At 31.7% G+C, this 18,405-nt stretch overlaps 2 protein-coding genes across 3 annotated transcripts in view; one reads left to right on the forward strand and one right to left on the reverse strand.

Moving 5' to 3' along the window:
- Nucleotides 1-13,775, forward strand: part of LOC125073096 (cGMP-specific 3',5'-cyclic phosphodiesterase-like) — a 128,807-nt gene extending 115,032 nt beyond the window's left edge. The window contains exons 6-21 of one of the 2 annotated variants that reach the window (XM_047683792.1): nt 2,108-2,234; nt 2,843-2,961; nt 3,433-3,698; nt 4,056-4,232; nt 5,303-5,479; nt 6,444-6,569; nt 6,883-7,000; nt 7,077-7,168; nt 7,487-7,810; nt 8,261-8,414; nt 8,813-8,972; nt 9,609-9,829; nt 10,233-10,410; nt 10,902-11,031; nt 11,712-11,747; nt 11,856-13,775. In XM_047683792.1, coding sequence (XP_047539748.1) covers nt 2,108-2,234; nt 2,843-2,961; nt 3,433-3,698; nt 4,056-4,232; nt 5,303-5,479; nt 6,444-6,569; nt 6,883-7,000; nt 7,077-7,168; nt 7,487-7,810; nt 8,261-8,414; nt 8,813-8,972; nt 9,609-9,829; nt 10,233-10,410; nt 10,902-11,019 — 2,357 coding nt within the window. In that variant the 3' untranslated portion in view covers nt 11,020-11,031; nt 11,712-11,747; nt 11,856-13,775. The remainder of the gene's footprint in view (nt 1-2,107; nt 2,235-2,842; nt 2,962-3,432; nt 3,699-4,055; nt 4,233-5,302; nt 5,480-6,443; nt 6,570-6,882; nt 7,001-7,076; nt 7,169-7,486; nt 7,811-8,260; nt 8,415-8,812; nt 8,973-9,608; nt 9,830-10,232; nt 10,411-10,901; nt 11,032-11,711; nt 11,748-11,855) is intronic. The other variant, XM_047683791.1, reaches the window with a different exon arrangement.
- A 3,525-nt stretch (nt 13,776-17,300) lies between these two features.
- Nucleotides 17,301-18,105, reverse strand: LOC125073102 (39S ribosomal protein L35, mitochondrial). The gene is made up of 2 exons (XM_047683799.1): nt 17,987-18,105; nt 17,301-17,884 (listed from the first exon to the last, which is right to left on the reverse strand). The coding sequence occupies exons 1-2, from the start codon at nt 18,006-18,008 to the stop codon at nt 17,376-17,378; spliced, it is 531 nt and encodes a 176-aa protein (XP_047539755.1). The 5' UTR covers nt 18,009-18,105; the 3' UTR covers nt 17,301-17,375.
- Nucleotides 18,106-18,405: the final 300 nt, after the last annotated feature.

Raw genomic sequence — 18,405 nt, forward strand, 5'->3', positions numbered from 1 at the left:
CGTTTTTATTATAATTTTAATTTAAAAATAAAAAAAACAGAGCCTCTCAAAACCTCGTCCCCGGTGACACAGTACAAAATATAATCCGGTAGAATGAAATACAGAACGAAACAACGATAAACTTGATTTATATTTTACTTCGAATTAGAATTTGGTGTAAAAACTTCTCTTATTAGCTTCCCTAATCTTAAAATATTGTTCGAGTTATTATCTTAAAAGCTTTTTAGAGTAACAAAAGATCCGAATCGTGTCTTTATTGCCCTTTTGAAATTGTAATTTGAGAGTATTTACTAAATTAGAACCATCTCTGACTTGAACAAAACAAATGAAAAAAATACAAAAGGACTGGCTTTGTTGTGTTGTTTTATTATCTTTAAGACAATTGCCAAACACTCGCAATCTAAATACTGTTCAAATTGAAATCAATCCTGATGCGAGAATTTTTCTGCCGAATTTTATTATATCCAGTGCTATAACTGGGTACGAGGTATGCGGCTATCCAAAATCAAAATATATATTTTATTATCGCTCGCTTTTTTATTCTGAGAAATCAATTTCTGACGACACCTACAATTACTAACCTCAATTTTAGTGAAAATCGATTTTTTGTACCAAATTGCTTAAAATATTTTTTTTTTATATATTTTAATAAAATCGTTAAGAAATATACAAAATTAACGAAGTTACAAATTTATACAACGCTAACTAAAGGCAATTTTTAAAATCAATCGATTTACATTACGCTAACAATTATTAACTTTACTTTCGAGTTAGCGTAGTATAAATTGTTGGTGTCAAAAAGATACTCAGCGGAATCGTCTTTCAATATTATACGCACTTTATTTATTTTGTTAAACAATCGAGTTTATTTCCAAAAATAGTATTTTCATGTACAAAGTTATTAGGCTTATAATTGTCCTTATAGTACCAGTTAGAATACTGAGAAAGACCAATTAAAAAAACAATCCAGGTATATAATAATGCAAATAGTATGTGACATAAAGTAATATATTTTCGCTGGAAACGAATATTTATAGTGACTTTTGTGAATACATATAATATATATAATTTTTTCATGCGTTGAGACACAATCAGGTTTTTTGTTTTGAGATATTAATCTCGTTCATTATAGACTTAAAATAGCGCAGTGAATTAAAGACGTGAGTCTTAATAGCGAGTCTAATTCGTGATGGAACGTCGTCTACAGTTTTGGATATATTTATTTATTTAAATAAAATATTGAAAGTGCGTGTGATTGTGTGTGTGTTGTTTTATACGTGTGTGCATTGAATGCGTCTCTTCTTCTTATTTGCTATTTAAAATTTATTACATCACAAAAAATAACTGAACTGTACTATTAAAATAAATGGGCATTTAACGACTATGAAGGTTTTATGTACGTTTAAACTTTAAATGTACATATAATTCCGCATAGATACAGTACGCACACATGCAGACGTATTATAAAGTTCCGTTTAAACTGGGTTAAGTAGAACTTGTGAAATGAGCTACAGTTGAAAATAAATTCTAAAAGATGCGTTACTGAAGACGGAATGCACTTTTTTTCGTTTTTCCGACACTAAAGGAAAGTTTTCGCTCAAGTCTTTCAAATAAAAACTATGTACGAGTGCATTTAGCGAGATTGCATTAATTGATGGTATTTTAGTTTCTCTTTTTATCTGAAATGCAATTCAAAAGAGAATCTAGGTTAACTAACATACAATTAATAATGGTACTCATTTATACACCAAACACTATACGTTCTATTCAATAACCTTACATCATAACATTCAATTGTTTTTTTTTTTTTTGTTTTACTTGGTCGTGGGACTTGTGCATGTCCGTTTGGGTAGATACCACCCACTTATCACAGATGCTACTGTCAAGCAGCAGTAGTTAGTTATATTACGGTTAGACGAGGCGTTTACCAGTGTAACTACAGGCACAAAGGAAATAACATTGTGGCGCATCAGCGATGTATGGCATGGTTAATATTTCTTAGTACCAAGATCTATAAGCGGTACCATTTACCATCAAGTAGCACATTAGCCACCGTCTGCCTATTTTAAATAAAAAATAAAAACATTTATATAAAATTCTTCACCAGACCTTTATGACGCGCTGCGGATAGCAAGAACTCAGGAGATCAGGATACCCTTCGGAGTTGGTGTCGCTGGTTTAGCTGCACAAACGAAACACCCTATCAATATTAAAAACGCGTACGCTGATCCAAGGTATGTAGGTGTTTTAAAGGGACAGGAACTCACATATTTTATTTTATATTATGATTTATTACATACTAGTTTTCGCCTGCGGCTTTGCCCGCGTTTTAGGGGTTGATCTTTATAAATTATAGCCCATATGTTATTCTGATGTATAATCTATATTATTCTAAAGTTTCATTAAAATCCATTCAGCAGTTTTTGCGTGAAAGAGTAACAGATCCATAAATAAAACCTTTCGTCTTTATAATATTAGTAAGGATTTATCGTGAGGTTTTAGATAATTATCGTTTTATTGTAATAATTCTATGCATATCATTACTCAAAAGAGGTAATTTACGCTCAGCGAAGTGGATACGTTAACTAATATTGTTGATAGCAATAACAAGGATACGCCATGCCGTTTACCGTCACGGCATACGAGACGACAAACGGTCTGACGTATGCGGGGAGGCCCCCAAGGCGCGTCAATAGAATTTTCACATAATAAACTTCAGAATTGGAATACGATGACATTCCTCCTTCATTTCTCTAGTATAAGTTTGGCATAGGCAGCATATTTCGCTAAAGTAGACTACAACTAAGACACTAGGAAGCGTTAACAGTATTTCCATTTGTAGGTTCAACAGTGAAATAGACGCACGTACTGGTTACAAAACCGAATTAATACTTTGCATGCCGATTTGCAACTGCGAGGGTGATGTTGTCGGTGTCGCACAGATTATCAACAAAACTGACGGTACTCAATATATTTATATTAATAAATACTATATTATTAATTACCTGTCAAATTAAATGAGATTGTTTTAGAACTATCGATATATATAAATAAGCGTGCAAGGAAATGAAATCAATTCAAAAAAAAACAGGTAAAAATGTTGTACGATTCAGCCAAAAGCATTTTTGAGTCAAGATCTAACTTCACTTTAACATAGTTCTATAATTTTATCAAATTATAATTAATCATTTCTTTCAAGCACTTTTGAATCATCACTGACCATGTTACTGTTTTCCAGCAATTGTTTTACATGAATATGACGTCATTCAAATACAATTAAATTATTATATGCTCTTAAAAGCAATTAATACTTAGTTCGCTCTTTTTATCATTTATAAAATATCATATTTTAAATACACCTTCATTTTTAATACTGATTCCATTCAAACCAGCTTAATCCTAACTTTATTAATTTTATTAATGTTTTATCAGGATCAAAAGAATTTTCTGCTCGAGATGTCGAAGTATTCCGACGTTATTTAACGTTCTGCGGTATTGGCATACAAAATGCCCAACTATTCGAATCGTCTGTGTTGGAATACAAACGAAATCAAATACTTCTAGCATTAGCGAGAAGTATATTTGAGGAACAGAGTAACCTCGAATGTCTTGTCACAAAGATTATGACTGAAGCGAGGGAGCTGCTGAAGTGTGAACGTTGTGCTGTTTTTATACTTGATACGGACCATTGTGAATCGGTAAGACAATACTTAAAGTAATGTTACAAGTAACTTAAGTTAAGTTAAATGAATAGTGACTAGCTCATAATACGAAAGATCTCGAGCTCTGGGTTCAAACTCGAGTCGAACTTGTAAAAAGTTATTGGGTTTCGTCGAAAATTTTTCAATAGCAGCTCTGAGTTTGAAAGTTGGAATTGTTTGCGTCTTCTTCCTCGCAAAGCAATTAAAGACGTCAAAATTCTGAAACTCCAACATCTAAACTCATAAACCTGAGGCATATTCCCGGCCGCACTTATCCATGTGTGAACTTTGTAATAATGAAGCTTTGTATGTGTATATACAATAAAGGTAATAATAAATTAATTTTTGTTCCAGAGTCATTTAGAACGTATAGTACAAAGACCGGGTGGTAGACCGAGCGGTGCTCCTGCGTTACCGCCTCCAGCGCCTACGAGGTTTCACACGCTGTTCGAACTAGGAGCTAAACATTCCAGAACTACTCTAACGCCACGACATGACATCAAATCCACGCTCGCTTGTATTGCTCTCGCGGTATGTGTCAACTATTTTGCTAATTAGTACACACACATAGATAGAGTAGCACACATTCACGATTGAATCAACAGATTAAAATTTTACAAGCAAAATCAAACCGTCAACCGTCAAATCTGTACGCAATGTTATACGCCGTTTCAGTACCGGTGTTAAACTCAATACCAATTATATATCAGTATATAAATTAAACCGGGGACAAATTAAAAACTGATGCGTTGTATGTGACGTAATCACTGCGATATTTTCGGTACGATTACAAAATATATCATGTTATACAGATAAATACGTACATAGGTTCTCAAAGTTTCCATTTCATATTGATAATGTTGTCACTTATTCCAAAATTGAGTTCGACACAGATGGTTTCAATTCTTTCATTTTAAACCATATATCCGAATATTTTAATCTTACAATAACAATAAACAATCTCATATAACCCGCATTTTCTCCAAATCCGGAATCCATATGAACGTTAATCTATTTCCAATAGATTCCTTCCGAGAAAATACACAAATAAGTAAATTTAGTAAGCTCTAATATACCAATCTAAATATTATTAGACAAACTGTTTCCACTCGAGGAATATTTACTATGTTTTGGTTCGCCCAGTTCTGATGAAAGACGCTTCCAAATGCAACTTAAGTAGTCTTCTCAAATTGATGATGTGAGTGATATCGGTATAATAAACTGATTTTAGAATTCATTTATTGTCCCTAAATTCTTGTAACTTATTGGAGTTAGAATGTCCAAAGACGGTCTTATTTAAGGAATCTCGAACAGATATTCTATCTGTACCAATATTATAAATGCGAAAGTAACTCTGTCCGTTACATATTCCCTTAAGCCGCTGAACCGATTTAGATGAAATTTGGTATAAAGATAAGTTTGATAAATAATCCCCAGAAAGGATAAAATGAGGGAGCCGGTTTGCGTGCTATAGGTAAAATTTTATATATGTATTTCTCGCAGGTAAAGCCGCTTGTATGAATATAAATAAGGAGTCAGAATATTTCAAATACTAGTATTATTATTTATTAGAATTATTTAAAGCATTGTTTTTTTTTCAGGTGGCCCGATCAAATAAATCGCTTAACATTTCTGATGTAGATGAATGGCGTAAAGAAAATGGCATGATCGTAGTCGATATTGTATCGGATGACGCTGTTAATGTAAGAACAATGCTTTGTATGCCCATTGTCAACGCTAATAAGGACGTTATTGGTGTAGCACAGTTGATTAACAAGGTAAGGTTATCTTCTGACTCCCTCTTTCTATATTGTGACGAGAAGGATGTAAGGTGTTTCTGCTTAAAAGCCACTAAAATTTAAGATCACAATATTTTATACAAATATGATAAATACGACCAGCTGATATTAAGTATTTTAAACATAAACATTGGCTTTGAAACGCAACATATAAAATATGGTAATATTCTTTAAAGTGGTCCTTCAATAGGCTTAGAATGTTCTAGTAACTATATCGCTTTGTTTGACCTTGACCTTGCTAATAACTCAAAATTTACCGAAATGCTTGTAATCATAAGACAATAAACACAATTTACTTGGTGCCCGTCCGCCAACCGATATCATAAAAAATGAGCGAGTCAATGAATTCGAACAAATGAAGACAAAAACAATTGTTGCCCTGTACTCTTTATGAGTAAATAGACAATAATCATCCGATATAATGCCAAATCGCCAACCTTGACTTCAAAGATTTTAAGTTCTTATTAGTACGTGGTACTTCCCCAAACACTTTCGACTTGGTTGTTGGGCTTTGTGTTAATCTGTCTGAATAGTTACCACCCACTCATCAAATATTCGGTTGCCTAGCACCATTACTGGTATTGTTGTGTTCTGGTTTAAAGGGTGAGTGATCCAGTGTAACTACAGGTACAAGGAACATGAGATCTTAGCCCTTAAGGTTGGTGGCGCATTTGCCAAGTAATGGATGATTAATATTTCTAATAGCGCCAATGTCTATGACCGGTGGTGACAACGTAACATCCCATTTTCCGATCTACCTACATATTACATAAAAAATCAGACCTTGGTGGTGATACTTTTTGTAAAATTTAAAGAACGAAATTAAAGTGAAATGCCGCTATTAATCTTAAGCATAAAATCCATAAAGTAAAACAAGTCTTTAATGAGTGGGTAGAATGTTCGACGATCCGCATTTAATTTAAGAAGTTTCGAATATTTTCAGGAAAACGGATCTCAGTTCACGGATGGCGATATATCAATATTCGAAGCGTTTGCCATATTCTGTGGTCTCGGTATTCACAATACACAGATGTATGAAAACGCTTGTAAATTAATGGCAAAACAAAAGGTGAGGCTATGAATCAAACTTAATTATTTTGGTATTCATTTTATAAACTATAACAGGAGTAACAATTTTGTATTCGTTCTTTGTGTCAATGCAATTAATATAACATTATACGGTTCGTATACATAAATAAATAAATATTGGACAACATCACATACATTACTCTGATCCCAATGTAAGTAGCTAAAGCACATATGGAAACATGCCAGATACTAGACATTTCCAGTTGCTCGACAAAACTATCAAGCAGGCTCTATGACTATTAATTGTTTATAATTATTCCGATTATTAATATTTTCTTATTTCTACTTTAAAGGTAGCATTGGAATGTTTATCGTACCACGCAACAGCCTCAGCGGAGGACACCCACAAGCTTTGTCAAGAAGTCATACCCTCAGCTGAAATCTATAATCTTTACAGTTATAAATTCCATGGTAATTAAGACTAAATGATTTCAATATTCTTTTTTCAAAATTGTTAAACTAATTTACTAATATCATATGTTTTTAGATTTCGATTTATCTGACGAAGATACCTGTAGAGCGACTTTGCGCATGTTCCTACAGTGCAATCTGGTTGAGAAGTTCCATATTCCTTATGATGTGAGTATACATGTATCATTAATAAACTTGGGTTCGTTTGAAGTATTTTGCTGTTCCACGATTGCGTATAAATAAGAAATACTCGTACGAATTGAAATAATTCACCTTTTATTTTTCGGAAAAAATGTCGCGTGGAAAATTACTTAGAATAAACGCTTAAGACAAACCATCTAAAAGTAATAAATATTAATAATAATAACACGAAATGCATTTATCGAATTAAGTTTGGAATCTTCAATTATTAACAGTAGGTACTACTATATTATATGTATAAAAATAAGTCTTTGTAAGTATATAATGATCAATATTTTGTCCCAGGTTTTATGCCGATGGATACTGAGCGTTAAAAAGAATTATCGTCCGGTAAAATATCACAACTGGCGACACGCTCTCAACGTAGCGCAGACAATGTTCGCGATGCTCAAGACCGGTAAAATGGAACGCTTCATGTCCGACCTTGAAATCCTTGGCCTATTAGTCGCTTGTCTATGCCATGATCTAGACCATAGAGGAACTAATAACGCATTCCAAACCAAGACGGAGAGCCCTCTAGCGATTTTATATTCAACATCAACGATGGAACACCATCACTTCGATCAATGTGTTATGATTTTGAACAGTGAAAGCAATAATATTTTTCAAGTAAGTTGCCTGAACTATTTTAGTGTTTGAATTAATTTTGTCCTATTCATTGATCCAGAAAATTACAATTTTTTAATACCAAACACGGTAATAATATTTAAACAAAAAATACTAACGTCTTCAACTGGTCCTCGTTTTGAACAAATATTACCAATGATTGCCAGATTAGACAATAACATTTCCGAAAAAGATTTATATGTCATCAATTGTACAACCTTTTATTTTACCAATTAAATTAGTTTAAGTATGGTTTAATTATCTACGGCTTAACTTACAGTCGTTGCTGAGAGTGCTAAGTTAAACAATGCTGTGTCTTTTATTTTGAATGTCAAATCAACAATTACAGAGAGATATGAATCATTGTCCAACTAAACATTCGTTAAACAAACTTTATAAAGTCAATATTATATATAAGTCCCAATATATTTAACAAATGACATATATTTTTAGGCATTATCACCTTGTGATTATAAAGACGTAATGAGGGTTGTGGAGACAGCAATTCTATCAACGGACCTAGCAATGTACTTCAAAAAGAAATCAAAGTTCCTAGAATTAGTTGAAAACGGTGAATTCGACTGGCAAAGTCAAGAAAAGAAAGAGTGTAAGTTACATATAATTTTATTGCATTGGAAGACCTTTTTCTTCTCGCGAAATATTATCCAGTGGTAGTAAGACATGGACCTTAGCCAATGGTTGCCAATATTTGTATGTTGTCTATTTCGTTCTCAGTATTGAAATATCAGCTGTATGATTAAGCACAACAAGCGCCTTGATACGAGCAGTGTCCTGATTATGTCGTCTCCCCCCAAAACATTTTTTTAAGATACCTCTTAGGGGGCCTTCGTTGGTTTCGGACTCACATTAAATATTTAACTTCGTTCACACGGTGATACAGCTTTATCAAACACCAAGAAAAAAAAACAATTGAATTGTGTACAAATTTTATATACAAATATATATATCTTTATTTGGAAGTAATACATTTCGTTTGATTTCTAGTATTATGTGGTATGATGATGACGGCCTGTGATGTATCAGCAATAGCCAAACCTTGGGAGGTACAACACAAAGTCGCTAAATTAGTAGCCGACGAGTTCTTCGATCAGGGTGACTTGGAGAAGTTGCAGCTCAATCAGCAACCCATTGCAATGATGGACAGGTATGATATCTATATACAATTTTATCATTGAATGTGATATTCATCATCATCATAATATTTTGGGCATAGGTCTCTCCAATGTCATGCCACTGAGCTCGAAAATATACAATATATAATAATATATTTGTTTAAATAATTAATACAAATATTATGTACTAAGATACATTCAAGGGCTACATTAGAATATATATTTATATTATCTAAAATGGCTCTTGAATTTATCTTCGAGGAGTTTGTAGGCAAGCAGTGTGTGTGACTAGCTTAGAATTTACCGCGAAAACCGTATTCGGCCACAGCGACTGGGATCTGGTTATTAAGAACTTCTATTGTGTGTTCTCAAGTTACTGACATAGCCAATATTTGCAGCGCATGTACGACCTCATTCACTGCAGGTCAGCACCCCTACTACATAATTATAATGTATGGCCACAGGTGATCGGGTCTTCAGATCGTCCCGAATATATAATAATAATATTCTTGAAATAAGTAGTAATAAATATTGAATGTCTCAATTAGGCTGGACTTTGGGCCTGTCGTTCCTTAAGCCAGTACACCGTCTAGTCCTCGGGCTTAGGTCAATCGAAACTGCTCGTAAATAAATAAAGAAGTATTTAAATTAACTCGTTTGAATTTTAGAGAGAAGAAAGACGAATTACCTCAGATGCAAGTGGGTTTCATCGACATGATCTGCCTACCTTTATACAAAGTTCTCTCTGATACATTCCCGTGGATACAGCCATTGTATACGGGCACTATGGAGAATAGACAACGCTGGCAGGACCTGGCTGAGAAGGTGGAAATGGGACTGACGTGGATTGACCACGATACGATCGACAAACCAATTGAAGAGTTTACAGGTTTGACTATGCATATTTTAATATAAAATCTATGTTTATATTATTAAGCCTGAAGTTAGCCTGTATTGGGTTGAACCCACTTTTTGAGTTAGATGGAGAGTTGCCTTTTATTGCACACGAATTTATGATCGAATATGTTAATATTTTAATTCCAATTAAACTTTGTGGTTCCGGTAGACAAGAAAATAAACGTTACATCTCAACCCATTGGAGTCGAAAGAACTGACTACGGGATTTATTAAACAAATCTACCAAAAGTATCTGTGTAAGCAATTTGAGGAAGGGTTGACTTAAAAGTCAGTTGAACTATTTTTCTTGTAATTTTATGAAACCCCACCAACCCAAAATGAGTAAGATTAAACGGATGTAGATGTTGATGTTTATATCAATTTTTCTTTTACAGCATCAAACGAAGCAATCAAAGATGTAGAGCTGACAGTGACAACCCTTAACTGTGCACGACCGGTGTCGGATTCTACCAGCATGGCGCTCGTGAAGCCGATAAAGACCTCCTTCCACTCCCTGAGGAGAGGGAAGCCTAGCAATTTCTCAACTCGACCAGCTCGGAGTAAACTAACTAGGTAAATTATGTTCCCATGTTAGATGTTATGCTAGATTTTTTTTGTATTACAAATAATTATTGTCATTACATAATATGTCTCTTATACTATAAGTGAAGCAAAACCCTGGAAGATATAATAGAGAAAATAAAAAATAGTTTTTTTTTTTTAAATAGATATAATGATTTTGTGCTAACAATAAATATAATATGAAAAATATTTCTCCAACGTGAGATAAGTTTTGTTTATTCATTTAACATTCATTGCATTTAAATTTCCATTAACTGATATAAACCAGTCGTTTTTAAGCAGATAGTCTATGTATGATTGCATTATCATGATAGTCGACCAAATAACATAAACATAATCAAATATATTAATAAATAATAAAGTCATTAAAATAAAAACCCATAAAAGTCAATAGCATTTAATGTATCATTTAGATCAAAATTTCATTATTAAAAAAAAAACATGTAAAGTAAGACAGTCATATAATCAGAGTGAACCAAAAGTTTCCTTCAGATCCCTCTACGCGGCGCCAAGCTCACGAGAAGAGAGAGAGCGGATAGTGAGACCGACGGAAGAGAACCACGTGACGGAGGTAGTCTCGCAGACCAGCAAGGCGTCTAAGCACAAGGGACGGTAAGGAACCTTGATCCTATTTGATATAAAAAAAACTACAATACGAGAAAGGTTATGGGCAAATAGCTTTGATTTATTATCATAATTGACATTTGAAACTGCACCTACCGTCTAATCCAAAAAGGGACTAAAAGCCAAATAACTTAGAAGAAACCTTTACGATCAAAACGAAGCTATAGGGTCAAAAGCTATTACATCATCGGGAAAAAATTACTTTGTATTTGATATAAGAAATCATCAAAATGATAAAACACATAAGTTTCTTATGTAGGTATTTTTTTAAATATAGATAAAATATGAAAAAGGATACAAAATTATGAATGTAATACAATCATGTGATTTCATAACCGACGATAATTACTGTCGGGAGAAAGTGGATAGTGTTAAAATGTGAGGTCGATTAAGTATCAATTACGATCTATAATAAAATTATTATACATTCAGATGGTAAAGTAAAACCTTTAAGTGAAATACTACTGAGTGATTCATTACGAGATCTACATTTATTCATCTATTAAGCTTGGTTACTCCTTTCGCGACGATAACGCTCGCCAAGAAAGGTTTTTTTGAAAATTTCAATTTTAAGACGGAAAGGGGGAAGGGTTGTTTTTAAGTAACGACAACTAAAATATAATAGAGTAAAACAAAAATTTAACTATAACTAATTTAATTATTTTCAGGTTATGCCATATGTTGTGACGGTTAAGTTTCAATTGGTAAGCAAATATAAATTATAAAGATTATAAATTAATATTTTCTCACGATTAAAATTTAATTATAGAATATCATTATAAAAATATATATATTTTTTTAATTATCTGTAGGAGCAGCCAAAGCAGTACGGAGAAAAAGGACAAAGTGAAACCGTCCAAATCAATCGACTAACCCAAAACGAGACACATTGAATGAATTTGTTCGTAAATAGTGATGTTTATTCCGGTTTTATTAGACACTATTAGAATAAACCTACATCTGTAGTGAAACGTAGAAACTAATGTCTGATTGAGGGAAATTATTTATTTTACGGGAACTCTCGAGGTTTTTAAATGGCATGTTCTGTCGCCTATCAAACGAAATGTAGTTGTATATTTAAATGAATATAATAAAACAATCGAGCTTTGTGTAAAATGGATTTCGAAGAGTCCTAGAACAGTGTATAATAAGTAGGGACTTTATACGACGTTTTCGGTTGTGCGAAATTAGAACGCTTGCATGGTCAAAAATACAAGCAATATGTAGGTAAAATACACTCTGATAAAGAGGTTTGAAGTAGTTTCTGACGCAAAAAGGTTTCATTTCTGTAAATGAATTGAGGTTTTTTTTTTTATTTGTCATTATTACAATAAATATCTTATGCAATAAAATATTTAAATGATTTTGCTCAGTCAGACATTTTTAGAAGAAATTGATAATTTCTATCAGTTTCTTAAAGTAATTCGTCGTTTTGACGTTAATAATGTTTCATGTAAAACAACTCTTAGATAAATGTTTATGTATTTAATAGACTGTGATCTAGTGTTACTTCACCGATAATTCTATTTTACTCTGTATATATATGTGGCCGTTAAGAGATTTTTTATTAAAACAGCTAAAAATTACGAGTGACGAAGTTTTGAATTCAGAATAAGTTCAGAATTGACATATTATACTGAAGAAAATATTATGAATATTTAAGAAAAATAAATAAAGTAACGATAGAACTTCCTTAAAAGTGTATTAAACGGCAGCACTATAAAATATTCATAATATTTCAAATTTATGCAGATCTTTATCATTTTAAAAATATATTTATTTATATTTTTTATCATTGATAAATTATCTATTATTATAACATGATATATTATCATGTTATATTCGTCTCTTTCGTGGCCTTTGAAGCTATATTTCGGTGTGTTACCAGCATTGTTAAATAAAATAGAATAAACTGTATTTTAAGTTTATGATTTTTTTTTAATATAAAATTTAAAAAAAAAAGCTAAGTTGTCAATTGATTTGTATTTATTAGGCAGAAAGTATTATGATGCTAGTCGAGTTATTTAACTTAAGCTGTTATTTATATCTGTACGGTAATTTTTACGTCCACTTCGCTTATGAAGATATTGTGCAATAATAATACTAAAGAGACAATTATATTTAGAATTTTATTTATTTCATTGACAAGTTTTTTAATTCAGAGATTTATGCATATTTTTAGTAAAATTATTTTTTTGAAAAATTATTTATTACTTAGGTTAAAACTAATACGAAACTATTTCTATAAATTATTTTCGTTATTTATAATATGAATATTTAATTTATTATTTATAACAATTTTCTATACAATTGATGTTGCGTTTAATCGCACTAAATAATCTTTCTGCGAGTATCTAGATATATGTGACAAGTTATAAACTGTTTTTAATAATGTAATTGGGATTAAGAAGAAAATTGAAACTTTTATACGACTTACATATTATATTAATACAATATATCCAATTTAACCAATATAGTGACTTGTTTTTATCTCTTTCTGGCATAGGAGTGTAGAATTAGATAGACAGAGATCTTAAAAGATTTTTACAATATGTATCAAAATATTTACTTGTGTGTATAAAATTATTAGCGACTTTAGAATTGAAATGTTGTGAAATAGACTTTACTATTTAGAAATATTGATGTTTGTAAAATATATGTGGATCTTAAATCAGATTCTTAATCTGTAATCTTTTAAATACATTTATGAAACTGTTTCATGGATGTCACATTTTTACATGAATATATCTATCAAATAATATGAAACAGAAACTGTGAATTAAATTAACCTATTTATTATTTTATTTGTTTCTTAATCTTTACATATTTATTTCAAAGTAAACATCGGAAATTAAAATATTTATTTTATTTATTTTACCGTTTTATTTTTCCTCGCAATTCGTTTTTTTTATCTTATGATTTTGAAAACTAAAATGTATAGCGCAGATAAATCTGTCATCGAAAAATGTACTTCATTTACGACAACTTCGGAAAAAAAAATCAAAAGTAATTTCGGTCACATTTCATGGCAATTGATACCCATAGTAAGTAATAATTTCAAGTTAACCTAGTAACATTGTTTACAACCAAATATGTATAACTTAACGTCTACTTTAATAGAATTTGTCGTAAAACACGTTGTTTTTTATTCTGTTTCAATACCAAGATGATAAATATATATAAAAAAAATATTGTCTTATTTTTTTTTCATTTCGTACAAATTCTATGAAACTAGACCTATAGTATTACTAACAATAAAACAAGTAGTGATGTTTTGTATCTCCTTAAAAGTTACACGTTTTATATTGTCTGTTGTAGACTTATATTATTCAATAGATACGCTACCAGAGATAAATTCGTTGTTTTTTTTTTTTTAAAAAAAAAAAGTATATTAACAATTAAATATGTTTCAGTGATTAAAATTATCGTGAATTTTTTTAAGTCTTTTTATTTGTGTGCTTAGTTAGTTTAATACAAAAGTAGTGTTTCTCCTGTACTTCACAAAATAAAAATCGAACGCTAAATTTCCTGAGAGCAGAACCTCAAGAGATCTATACATAAACGCGACATCAGAGTCGCCGAGGTTGTACTCTCTCTGATCGAGCACGGAGCAGGGCCCACTGGATTGCAGTAATTAGGATAAAAAAACTACTATATACAGTATTTTTATATATTATTTATTATGGATTATTTATAAATGAAAAAAAAAATGTCAGTGTGGGCCACGTCTTTCAAGAAGAGGACAAGCTCGAAGTCCAAGGAAGATCTGCTGATCTTCCGTAAAAATATAAAATAACGCTAAAATGTAAAAAAAGGCACGGGCAACTGTGAGCCCATGGATGTTTTAAATTAAATTTAAAAAAACATTGACAATCAAGTGAAACCCTCGATGACTAACAAACGAATGCTATTTCCCGAATGCCCTCAGCTCTTCGACGGCTTATATAGACTGTGCTTCTAACAATATCGTACCTATGTAAACCACTGGTAAATAAATGTAGGTAATAATACACTTGGTGGTAGTGCTTTGGACAAACCTGTCTACAGATTTTCTGCCGCCAAACAACAATACATAGTGTTGTATCCCAGTTTGAAGGACGCATAAGCGATACGAGGAATAGTTATCAGATCAAATTTATATATACAATATAGAAGCATTACACTAACAGATTGATTGTCAATTTAAACAGACTTAGCGAGTTATTTTTGTCAATTTGTGATTATTTATAGGTATGGTCAATATCAAAGAGATAGCATGGAAGCGATCATTTCATTTCCAAGGTGTGCTATCAACCATGAACTTAGTAATTGTATGATATCCTTTAGCACAAAAGCGATCATTAACAAAAAAAAGCTCCAGAAAAAAGTTACTGACTATGCAGTCGAGTAACAGGTGTAATAAATTTGTGTTTGTTCCTTGTACCTATGAGTATCACATTTTTTCACAATCATTAGTATTTTTTCGGAGATACATAACATTACTGAATATACAGGATGACTGGTGAATTACTATCGATACTTGAGGACGTGATATTTGACGATCATATATGACAAAATAAAAATTAATATAACATAAATATTAATAAACTTCTAAGTAAAGTTAACCAAAAGTTATGTAATTAATTACGCATCGTGAGAACACCCTAGCTGCGTTATCGACACAAAACAGTTATGTAGGTAGGTACATTTAGTTATCGCGCGGTAGTTCACCTACATCCAAACGCCGCGCGCCGCCGCGTGTTAACAGGGTAGCAGGCTACCTTAGATAAACAAAAATGATCCAATTCCCTTCCCTTGACACAAAAAATAATATTAACTGCTTACCTATCTTGGTATTTCCGGCGTATTTAAAAATGGAATCATACTTATTTACAACAATTGTCAATCATTAAACTACCTATTTACCTACATAACTACACTAACCTTAACAAATGTTCAAAGTGAGCTCCTTCTCGTGTGATACACAGTTCGGCACGTTTACGCATATTGTCTTTCACACGATTTAATACATAACAGTACATAACAGTCTAAGATTATTTACGCTGAACCTGTGTACTATATCAGAGATAGCATTGTTTATGTCGTCACGCTGTACCTGCTTTCGATTCATTTAAAAACTAAGGAGGTCAGTAAACAATACTAAAGGGTAAGTCATTTATATATACCTATGAGGAATAAAAAAGGTCCAAGAATTGATTCTTGAGGGATCCCCATACCAATTGAAACCCGAGAAGACCTTTTTCCTTTAACGTCAACCCTTAGAATTCTTTAGTAATAAGAAGTCAAAAGTTCGAGCACACATTCTCTAATTCGGTAGTCATAACGTTTCCTGACCAGAGTTACATGTTGAACACAATCATAGGCTTTGGATAAATCACAGAAAAACACTGAGGCATCCTTTAATTCCACCCAGGCTTCATAAATATTCATATTCTTAATAAGCACGACACCTGCGTCGGTAGTCGAGCGACCCATCGTAAATATAAATTGTTTTCTATGAAGCAGATTACAGTTGTTGGGGTCTGAAGAAATACCGAATTTAAAAAATAAATTGACTACTATGTTTCATAAGGTCAGAAAATCTACCACATTGGACACATCTATTAAAAAATTTTTGCAAACTAAAGTGCACAAACATCTATAATTGAATTTATCACCTTTATAGAAATACTCCACAGATTGGCTGTTTTCTTATTATCTAATGACTTATCTCTTACAGCACTAATGTTTATGGGCGACTGTGACCACGTACTGTCCGCCAAACTACATCATAGATAAAACAAACCGTCACTTTCCTTTCATACCTTATCATAGGTATATAAACTTCAACCACTTCAAGAGAAACATTAACAACAATCAGTAATGATTTGGCCTTCCAAATGACTTTTATCTGACCCATAGACCACTGTTCACCAGACATTTATGAGATAACTATATCTTTAGAAAAATTAATTGAATAAACTGAACAGCAAGAAAAAAATAAATAAATGGAAATGTATAATTTTCCATTTAACAATCAAAAAATAATCTATTTCACTGTTATTCTATTGAGAAACTCTGTTCATACAATAATATATAATTAAAGTAATTTCATACACTATTTTTCATAATTACATCTATTAGTTCTGAATGAAAATCAACAAATGTTGGTGCAAATTCACAAATGATGAATTCTTAATTGAATATAATATTTCTAGGATAATTATTTATTTTAGATCAAATTTAATCATGCTGATGAGTGTTAAATTTAAACAACATTTATTTTAGTTTACTGTATATTTAAATCAAACTAAGACTTAATGAATCCTAAATTATAAGCTTTATTTGAACATCTAGTATATATCTCTGGGCTTCTTCCTCGTGTGTGGGAATTCTTCTCTTGTGTGGTATGGGGCATACGGATCTTCGACATAGTATTTAGGTTTTTTCCAATATTTAGTAACCATTTTGTCCAATAATGTATTTTGGGTTCCATTGCAGAATACATGTTGTCTTAAACGTCTTTTCTGTGGGGGAGATTTTTTCCATAGCCTCTTGTGCCTACCAATTTTAGTTCTGATCCAACCTCCCCAGTGCAACCTAAAGAACCTCTTTACCACTGCTTTAACAGTCTTCCTTTTACCTTTTTTCAGGCTGAACTTAGTGACAGTTCTTACCGGAACTATCAGATTCTTAGATATATCTAATATTTGTTTGTTATTCACTAAAGATCCATTTGGTAATCCAGTAAATGCAAGCGTATTAATTGATTTTAATGTAGAGAAACATCTCGGCTGACTGGAGATAATTCTAGATGCGTTACAATAGTACGGTATTGTTAGTGGTGGTATACGTCGAAAAACTGAAACAGAATAAAAATATAACCTCAAAACTGAGTTTTAAGAATAAATTATTCAAATTGACTGGAGCATATTATAAGCTACACTGATTTATTAGTAATAACCTGATGTTGCACAACGAAACATTTTAGGACATTCGTTCTTTATTTATAATAAATTATATCCATACAGTAGTCGGACAATTGAAACTAAAGTAGAAAATAGAATTTAGAAATATGTCAATGTCAGATTAACACATAGATAATATATAAATACATTGGATAAAATTGTGACCCCGCGAGGATATGAGTATAATTATAGCAACTAAATTTTAACATAAAATAATTTTACAGATTAATTAAGTGATATATTTTTGCTCAAAACAATTCACCTCTGATCCATTTTTGGGAGGTTACATATATTTTCCTATTTCTGGTAATATTTATTAACATAATTGTAATTTCATTGAACATTGCTCATTTTTTATTTATTTTTTAATATGATATTAGAAAAATATATGTGCCAACGATTGAATCAGTTCATA

This window comes from Vanessa atalanta, chromosome 23 (assembly GCF_905147765.1).
Source record: "Vanessa atalanta chromosome 23, ilVanAtal1.2, whole genome shotgun sequence".
Classification (NCBI taxonomy): Eukaryota; Metazoa; Arthropoda; class Insecta; order Lepidoptera; family Nymphalidae; genus Vanessa; species Vanessa atalanta.

Excerpts from the sequence above, each read along its gene's own strand:
- LOC125073102 (XM_047683799.1), bottom strand. The coding sequence starts at position 18,008 with ATGTTTCGTTGTGCAACATCAG. Across the intron at positions 17,885-17,986 it reads GTTTCGTTGTGCAACATCAG|TTTTTCGACGTATACCACCA; the intron begins GTTATTACTAAT and ends ATTCTGTTTCAG.